The sequence below is a fragment of the Phascolarctos cinereus genome, unplaced genomic scaffold, assembly GCF_003287225.1.
Source record: "Phascolarctos cinereus isolate Bilbo 61053 unplaced genomic scaffold, phaCin_HiC Scaffold_726;HRSCAF=1367, whole genome shotgun sequence".
NCBI classification, from domain to species: domain Eukaryota; kingdom Metazoa; phylum Chordata; class Mammalia; order Diprotodontia; family Phascolarctidae; genus Phascolarctos; species Phascolarctos cinereus.
In genome coordinates, this window is record NW_027556098.1 from 145,947,586 (window position 1) to 145,957,160 (window position 9,575).

Below are 9,575 nucleotides of genomic sequence, written 5' to 3' on the forward strand. Positions count from 1 at the left end.
AGTCATCAATCCTCAGTTAGAATTTTAGTATTTATTTACATCTTTTTAAATCTCCTGTAAGAACTTAGATCCCCATCCAACTTTCTGCTGCAATCTTTACTCTGCAGCAGTCCTTTGTTATTCAGAATGTCACTAATACCCAATCGTTAGCTGATAGTTAGAAAAACTACCCCTGGGTCTCTAATTTTTGTAAATCCCTATTCACTTTCTCAAAGGTCCCAATCTAGCAAGAATCTGACATTAGGGGAATGGTATTTAACTATCTGGTTGTAGCTAATTTCAGCTTGTCTCTCCCAGAATGCTATAAGGTTATTGACAAACATTCATTATTATCCCTTGGTGCCTGGAACCTTCCTCCAGAAAGATTCTCTGTTTTTATGGTCAGAGGCATGGTATGCTTTAAAATGCAGCAATGTATTTATTTACAAGTGCCTAAAATAGACCGTTCCCAGAGCATGGACACCTTTCCCAGACTGTACCCCATTTCCCCCAAGGGTCTTTCAAATAAATGTTAAAATGAAGTAACTACTGTCTTGGTAGGTAAAGAATTTAGCCCAGCATAGAGCTGGTCACCACCTCCAAAAGACAGATACACAGAGTGGCCCTTAAGAAGAGCAGTGACTAGAATGGAACATCCAGAGAACATAGTAGGTAGAACTCTGGTCAGTTGTGTCAAGCCAGGGAGAAAAAAGATGTTTGAGCAAAAGTCTGAGCAGAGGGGAAGAGGCTGAGATTAACCAGTACAGACCAGATGGACAGGAGGAGAGGGAAGACCTGAGGGGTAGAGTTATAGAAATGAAAAGAATGTCGACAGATAGGAATGGAAATGATGGACCGAGGGAAACCCTCCACCCCAGACTGGCCTGGGAGGACCTAGAAGGGAGACAATCAAAGCGAAAGAATGCAGATAAATTCCAGCTGGCAAAGATGGTAATCTATACTCATCTCTACCTAAGAAGAAACCCTCCTTTTCAGAAACACACACACAGAAAGTTAATGATGGACATTAATCATTATCCAAGGTCTGACACCTAGCAATTGGCAAAGTCCAGCAGGTCAAGGTATATGTACTAATTAAGACTTCTTGCTTTTAAATAAGTTGTGTTCTGGGAATGGAAAACACTGAATTAATTTACTCTTCCATTGATGCTGTTAGTGGTGCCTGCTTAAGTAAGCACGCATGAACACAGCAACACAACACAACACACACACACACACACACACACACACACACACACACACACACACACATGAATGTGTCCCTGATGTTAGAAGTCAGTAAAAGGCAACTCAGTGAGCAGAAACAACAATGAAACAAACACTGTTGAGCTTAGACCAGAAAAGGAAAATCACTTGGCCAGCAGGTGGAGAGCAGTAATCCTACAACTGAGCTCTTTTCTTCCAGAGGTATCCACATTGCCAGAGGCCCCACAGAATTTGACTATGCAGTGATTGAAAGACCCCACCCCCAAATTCAGGGATCCAATTAAACCAGATCACATAAAGTTTTTATTGAGCTCCTAATTCGTTCAAGGGATTCTAAAGACATCTTGAGCTCCAGATCAGCCACACACCTCAGAAGACTGTCAGGTGGGTGATCTTCCCACTAGAGATCGCATCGCGTGGTTATTCTACTATTGGGGCAGATGAACAACAAAGGTATAAAAATTCTTCAATAAAAAAAATCTAAGAAGTTTCTAAGAAATATTATGAAATGCATAAGGAATGAAATTCTCACAAGCTCTTTCTCCTTTCAGTAATAAAATGGTTGCTTAACCTTAGAAAATTTGCTCCACTTTGAATGAAAGTGGTGATTCTCAAGGAAGTATTTTTCTTTTCAAAAAGTGGAATCTTACCTTATAAATGGGAGTGGGTCGGAGAGTGGGCAAGAATGCTGAAAATTTAAGCCAGGTACTTTTACTTTCATTTTCCTGGGTATTTCAGAACAAAACTTGGTTTTCAATCTAAATAATGGGGAAGAAAAACAGGGAGAGAGATAGGAAAGGGGATGGAGATGGACAAAAAGAGAGGAGATAAGAGCAGGGGAAAGAAGACTGGGTGTAGCTGCAATCAAATCAGATTAAACAGCAGTCCTTAGAAACTTCTCAGATATATGTGTAGTCCTCTTTTAATGGGACACAGCCAACTGCAGGAGATACTCCTGGAGGAAGATTTTGAGGTCAAAGATGAATCCTTAAAGAACTGGGCCAAGGAGGGAGGAGTTCCTCAAGAATAATCTAAGCTTGTTATTTTTTTTTTTAAGCAACTCAGTAGACCCCATGCTAATACAGAAAAAGTTAAGTGTGAATTTCCTGTTAGGAACTGTGCATGGATTCAACACTATTCAAATGCTGTTGAGAGTAGACAGAGAAAACTACCTAAAAATTCTTTAATTTAAAAAAAAATACATTTGAGAAAGGAATCACCTCTTGAATCTAGATGGACTCTCCCTTCTTTGTACTCTGCTACTGAGCTGTCACCTGGGGTTTCCTTGACTGCATACCCCACAGGTCATGGCCAACAGGCAACCTTTCAAAGGGTATCTTTCTACCCTAGAAACAAAGCTTTGGAATACTGTTAGCAGCTCCTTATTTGACCACTGGAAGATCCCTCCCCTAAAGTGTTTCCACAGCCCTAGCCTATTTCACTTAAATATCACTTCTCTGCAAAATTACTGGCATCCGAGCCTTGACTCCAACTTTTTTTCTTAAGACCTCCAGATGAATGTTTTGTTTTTTAAAATAATAAAGAAACTCCACAAAGAAGTGGTACATGACTTTGAAGAAATCAGTTGCTTTACAGAGTCTGTTTCACCCAGGCATCAAGTAGAAGTTCACTCTCAGGAAGGACTGAGATCTCTCATTTTCTAAAAATTCTTTGGTCCATTCCACTGGTGTGTGATGTTATTGATGTGAAGGCCACTGATTCCATTTAGGAAGAAGAGGAAGGAAGAGGTGAACTCACACCAGAACATCAAGGTGAAACCTGTGAAGGTGACCTGGTCCCTGAAGAGGATCACAAAACTGAAGAGCCCCATAGAAGACAAGACAAAAGAGATCAGGATGAGGATGGAGCCCATGGCCCATTTCCGCCGAGAGAGGGAATCTTCACACACCTGGGAGACCATCAGGAGCTCCAGGCCAAAGATGGCCACCACCACAGCCAGAGCCCCCATACTTCGGGCCAGGACCATACCCACTGCCAGTCCATCCACCTGGGCAAGGTGCAAGTCTGTGTAGCAATTCAGCTCACTATTATTGGTGAAAGCACAGAAGTGCCATAGGCCAAAGAGCTGATCTTTCACCAGGAGCCAGTGGCCATCACATACAGAGACAGAAGATAGGACCACACCAATGGCAGCACACAGAATGATTAGGGTTCGGATCCATGATTCAAAGAAGGACTTGGTTGGCCTCTTTGGAGCCAGTAGCTTCTGAGCCTGGAAGAAAGCATGCCACATGAAATTAGAGATTCTACAGTCTAGCATCAGTGTCCATTTTGAGTTTTATCAAATGAGTTAACATAGGTAAAGTGCCCTGAAAATCTTAAAGCACTATGCTAGCTATTGTTGTTGCTATTATCACCCACAGGTCCGTATATAAAGGCTCCTTTCTACTCAAGCTATTCTGTCTCCCAAACCTGCCCTGTGCTTCTGTAGCTCCAAATCTTTGCTCCTGCCATCCCTTCTCCCAAGCATGTCATTTTTCCCCCTCTAGGGCAAAATTCTTACCTAATGAGGTCTGATGAAAAGAGAGCTGGATGGAGAATCAGACCCTAATCTATTCCCAGCACTGCCACGAACATGTTAGGTTACCTTGGGCAAGTCATTCATAGAACAGTAGGATTTATAGTGCAGTGTTGGAAAAGATTGTAATCATCACTTAGCCCAATTCCCTCATTTTACAGCTGAGAAAAACTGAGGTCTAGAGAGAATAAGTGATGTGCCCAACATCACAGGCAGTCAGAAGTAGAAGTAGGCAGTATTTGGACTTGGATCTTCTGACTTCATATCTTTATAAGACTAGACCTTGTGGGCCTGAGTTTCAACTCTAAAATGGTTCCTCAAGAGTGACCGGAGCAGAAGGTTTAAAAAAACCCCAAAACTCAGCATTGTTGTATTCTTGATAAAACCTGATTAATAAAAGGAAACTGGTAGCAAAGACAACTGCCTGGAAAAAATGGTGTTAACTGTAAAACCTGGTGGGATGGGTGGGCAGATTAGGCAGACTGCTGTTTAATCTGATTTGATTGCAGCTACACCCAGTCTTCTTTCCCCTGCTCTTATCTCCTCTCTTTTTGTCCATCTCCATCCCCTTTCCTATCTCTCTCCCTGTTTTTCTTCCCCATTATTTAGATTGAAAACCAAGTTTTGTTCTGAAATACCCAGGAAAATGAAAGTAAAAGTACCTGGCTTAAATTTTCAGCATTCTTGCCCACTCTCCGACCCACTCCCATTTATAAGGTAAGATTCCACTTTTTGAAAAGAAAAATACTTCCTTGAGAATCACCACTTTCATTCAAAGTGGAGTCAGTATACGAGGATCACTCCTACCCTCCCTTCCCACTTTTTCACTCTCAGAGTTTCATTTAAATAAATGTTTTTGCTTTCAAAGCACAAGTACACCTATGATTGTGCTTTAAAATCATTTTCATTTTGTGAAGTAGGCAGGGTAGGTATCATTATAGCCAGCATCATCTGGAGAAACTGAATCATAGAGAGACTGTCACATGCCTGAAACCCAATTGCTATGGAAGTAACTATGAGTTGATACACTCCTCTGTCTTTGGTCATGAACAACACAAGGTAGTAGTCATTGCTTAACTGCTAACTACATCAGTTATGTAACTTTGGGCAACTCACTTAAGTCACGTTAAGTTCCTCAATAGGTACAATGGAGACGATGACATCTGTACTATCTATTTCATGGGGATAAATAGGTTTTGAAAAACTAAAAACATTTTTTTTTGCAACCCAAGAAAAAGCACCCAACACAAAATTATTATCATCATGTGAATGCAGTTAATGATCTCTAAGATCTCTTCCAGCTCTAAATCCTAAAATTCTTCCATTAGGTTGTAAGCTCCATGAAGGTAGGTACTGTCTTTTGTCTCTATTTGTATACCCAGAACTTAGCACAGTGCCTGTCATTTCATAGGTGCTTAACAAAAGTTTATTATTTGATTCCCAAATCCATTGCAGCCATGGACAGAGAAACCTTTCACCCTTAAAGACAGCTCCATCAGCAAAACAGGTACACACTGCTCCACCTGTCCTACGTAGAGAAAGGACTTTAGTCTTCAGGGCTACCCAGTATCAGAAAGAGATATTCAGTGGTGGAAGTGTTTTGTTTCTTTTTAAAGAATCATTGAGTTTTCAGTTACCAGGGAAATTAAAAGATTGCCTCTGAGCTAGGTTATACCAAATCTCTTCACCCATACCCACACAAAAAGTATCCTTAAATTTCTAACCTCTCTCTCTCTCTCACACACTCACTCTCTCTTGTCTCTCTCCCCTCCTGAAGCTGTTTGAAAATTTCCCAAAGTCCCTTATGACTCTAATATTCTGTGGTTCTACTATGATAGCTAAAATGAGGAGGTGGGAATTACTTCTACCCATCCATGGCTTTTCTCTAAGCTCTCGACCCTAGTAATGGTAACTTGGTCAAATGCTAGAACTTGCCAACATCTGCTTTTCTTTTAAAGAGGAAACAGTTACATGGCAGTAAGGAAAGAAGTTGGCTAGAAAAGCAAACCTGTATGTTCTCTTAGCAAACTTAATGGCAAAGCAAATCCCACGATCTTTGAGAAACATATTTTTTGGGAACTACAATTAAAGGCTGCAAGAGAAAAGGAAAACTGCTCACAGAGCAGGATCATTTCCCCATGGCCCTAAACCTAAACTACTTAGCAATCCCAATCCCCACTGCAGGCACTAGATCTTGTGTTTTCTGATGTTATCCTTTTTCTATAGTTATTCCATTATCTCTTACAACTACAAAAAAGATCCTTAAAGGGTTTGATTTGACAGGCCTATTAGATTAGAAAATTGTTTTACAAATCAGATAGATTATTCATATCTCCCAAAGATTCGAATACTTTGCAATTTTCAAAACACTTGCATTATCTTGTTTGCTCCACAGACATATTGTGAAATAGGCAGGGCAGGTAATAATTGTTTTAATTTTACAGATGAAGAAACTAAGGTCCTAGGAGTTTGAAAAGCTGAAAGTCACTCAGCTAGTTAAGTAGTGAACTAGAATTCGGGTTTTTTTGTCTCTCAGAGAAGGAAGCATCTGGTTTTGCCACTTTGGAGAGGTAGATAAGGATGGAATTGGGGAGGTGGGGATACCTGGACGTAACAACAGGGAAGTTTAGGGCCCTTACCAACAATTCCTGACAACAATTCCTTATTTTACCAATGGATCCCTCTACATTGGAGTCTAGAGTACTTTTACAAATTCCTTTACTGAACCAATTGACCAAAGTGGGAAAGGCAAATATGTTTGACGATGGGAGGGGAGGAGGTGAAAGTGGGAAGGGTTAAGAAAGGCACGACTGAAAAACATAAAACAACAAACTTTGGATTGCAAGCCCCTAGCAATTAGATTATATTCTGAAATGTAGAGAAAGAAATTCTGAAAAGATCTGGAAAAGTGCAAGCAAACAGCAGCAGAATTTTTTTTTAAAGTCAATTGGCAAAAACTTTTCAGGGAATAGTACCACAGCTGTCCCACTGTAGGGAAGTGTCAAGTCATCCTCGGAGTATTTGTACGAAATTTAACGCAGGTTTTCCAACTGGATCTCCCTTTGGCTTTATTCTATTTTACACTTCCTTTTTGTGGGGAAACCCTCTCAATAGATAGGGTTATCCCTAGAGCCAGGAGCCAGAGTTCCGATGGAATCTGGGCGAGAAGGGCAGGCAGAGAACAGAAGAGACAAGTGTCCATCTCCCGAATCTGCAACTCCGAGCTTTTTTTTCCCACCTCTCCAACCCCCATGCTTGCACTAGAACAGAAATTAACTCAGAATCGGAACCAAAGGCTGACACCAGGGAGTTAGATAGCTCAAGCTGGGGCAGTCCCAGGCTGTCTCCTGCTACAGTAAGAGGAGCAAGTAACCTCCCAGGCCAACTTGGGGACCGGGATAAGCCAAATTCGTCTACAACAAGGTGGCTGTGGGGAAGGAGAGGACGCCTCTCTGCCCAGCCTCCGGGAATCTGGAGAGTACAGGAGACGCATGCCGGAGCTCGAATGGGCACAGAGACCCCCAGCTCCTCAGTAGGAGACATCCATGCCCCAGGCCAAAGTTTCTCGCAGCATCTCCCTTCTCGGGGTCCCCTCCAGTATACCTGAATCGCTATGGCCGTCATGCCGTCAGCAGTAGAGAACTCAGCTGATGGACGAAGCAGCCTCGACTCCTCCGCACTGGCCAAAGTGCCTCCAGCAACTGGCTGGCTAGTTGCAGCCGCACGTCGGGTGAGAAGGGGGCGGAGCCAAGACTCGGGAGCCAAGGGGCAAGGGGGAGGGGAGGATGGTTAAAAACAGAGCAATTAACCCCCGGCTGGTTGCGCCGCCCCGCCCCAGGCTACTCTAGGCTGCTCCCCTTACGCTGAGTCAGCTAGTGCGGTCCGGAGGAGTCTCGAGAGATGTTGAAGGAGGGAGCATTAAGGGACATGGGTTTTGGGGAAGTGCATCCTCGGGCTAAGAATGGGGGGGCTGGAGTTGCGAAAGGGACCCCTAGAGAGGCAGGGGAGAAGGCTCTGGGGAGAGTGAGGCTGGCTCTCGTGGCTGATGTTTGGTGTCACGTACTTGCTAATGTCCTTAAACTAGCTCTCGGGTTTCACTTGTAGTCTGGTCTCTCTAACTGGAGTGTAAATTCCTCGAGGGAAGGCAGGCGGGTAGCGGAAAAAGCTACTGAGACCAGAAGCTCGAACCAGTGACCTTGGGCAGTAACTTAACTTCTCCCTGCTTCAGTTTTCTTTCTTGAAAGGGTGTGTGTGGTTGGAGGTGGGATGGGTGGGGAAGAGAAAAATAACTTTTCTCTCCTTCACGAGGTGGGATAAAATAGAGTAGATATGAGAGTGCTTTTTTCAAAGGTCAGTGCCATTCAACCTATTTGAGCAGTTACTGCGCAAAGATAGAATACAATCTCTGCGATCCAGAGTCTAATTCTACAATATAAGTACACAAATAACTATGTTAGAAGGGAAGGAGGGAAGAGCAAATGAGGTGTCTAGGCAAAGTACTATGAAGAATTTGAGATGAGAGGTCATTTTCATCTTTGGCTGAAGGGCAGGGGTCAGAGGTGGCATGTGAGTTAGGCCTTGAATAGATGGAGAAGCATCAACAGATATAGGGAGACGGAGTAGGGACTATTCTAAGCATGGAAGGTTTTGTGAGCAAAGATAAAAAGAGACCGGAGAGCGGAGGACAAAAAGGAAGGACAGAGGGTAGTCCTGAATGGCTCCAAAGGGGAAACGTAAAAAGAAATGGTGTAATATGAGGTTAAACATCTTAGGGGTCCTGGGATTCAACTATCGAGACTTAGGGCCATGGGGATTCGCCTGGGGCTTTTAACGTGAAAGTGACCGGATCGGAGTGGTGCTTTAAGATTACTCCAAGCTAAGTATCGAACAGAGGATAGAGTAGAGACAGTCAGACTGATTAGGGATCTGAATAGGGTGGTTGCAGTTCGAATGCAGAAGAGGTGCAGGTTGTTTAGAGATATGGCAGAGGTAGAAAGGATTTTGTTATATTTGAGTCAGGTATCGGGGAAAACCATTGAAGATTCCAAGCAGGTTTTGAGACTGGGTGGGAAAATAGATGAGCTCTTGGCTAAGAGCTAACCATGCGTGGACACCACCTCTCCGCTTTTTCTGCTAGCCTTCTTTCTATCCCTCCTTAGTGGGTTGTCATTAAGTAGTTAGACTCCTTGTGACCCCATCTGGGGTTTTCTTGGGAAAAAATACTGGAGTTGATGGGGTTATGGGACCTGGACTCCTAAAAGGAAAAGACCACATCTCTAGAAACAACTCAATTCCAGAATTTTCCCATACATTCCAGCAGCCCAGATCACTGGCCCACCCCCAGACTACTTGCATGTACTGACCACTCTTCAATCCCACCTAGATCGTCTAATTAGCCTACTTGATATTCCTTTCACTGTTGCACCTGGCCTACCCCAGACTACTTATCACTCCTTAATCCCATCCAGATCCTTTCACTGTCCCTTTTGTATATAAGCATCAGTTAAGTTGCAGGTTCTGTAAGAACCCTGCCCTCTTCCAGCAGGACATTACAATATAATTTGCTCCCTGGCCTGAAGAAGGCTTGAGTGAATTCATTCTAGACATATACCGCCCTGTACCCTGACATTTTGGGATCCCAGTAATCCCAAACCTCGACATTGTGGTTTGCCCTTTCCTTGTCTAGTCCATTTTACAGATGAGGAAACGGGCAGAGTTAGTGACTTGCCCAGGGTCACACAGCTAGGAAGTGTCTGAGGCCATGATTTAGACTCACCAAGATGAGTCTTCCTGATTTCAAGCCCAGAGCTCCATCCACTTTGCAATTTAG

General features: G+C 43.1%; 1 protein-coding gene across 1 annotated transcript; it reads right to left on the reverse strand.

Annotated features, from left to right (window-relative positions):
* Positions 1 to 1,491: 1,491 nt before the first annotated feature.
* TMEM37 (transmembrane protein 37) lies at positions 1,492 to 7,537 on the reverse strand. Its single transcript, XM_020963114.2, has 2 exons — positions 7,349 to 7,537; positions 1,492 to 3,439 (listed from the first exon to the last, which is right to left on the reverse strand). The coding sequence occupies exons 1-2, from the start codon at positions 7,367 to 7,369 to the stop codon at positions 2,867 to 2,869; spliced, it is 594 nt and encodes a 197-aa protein (XP_020818773.1). The 5' UTR covers positions 7,370 to 7,537; the 3' UTR covers positions 1,492 to 2,866.
* Positions 7,538 to 9,575: the final 2,038 nt, after the last annotated feature.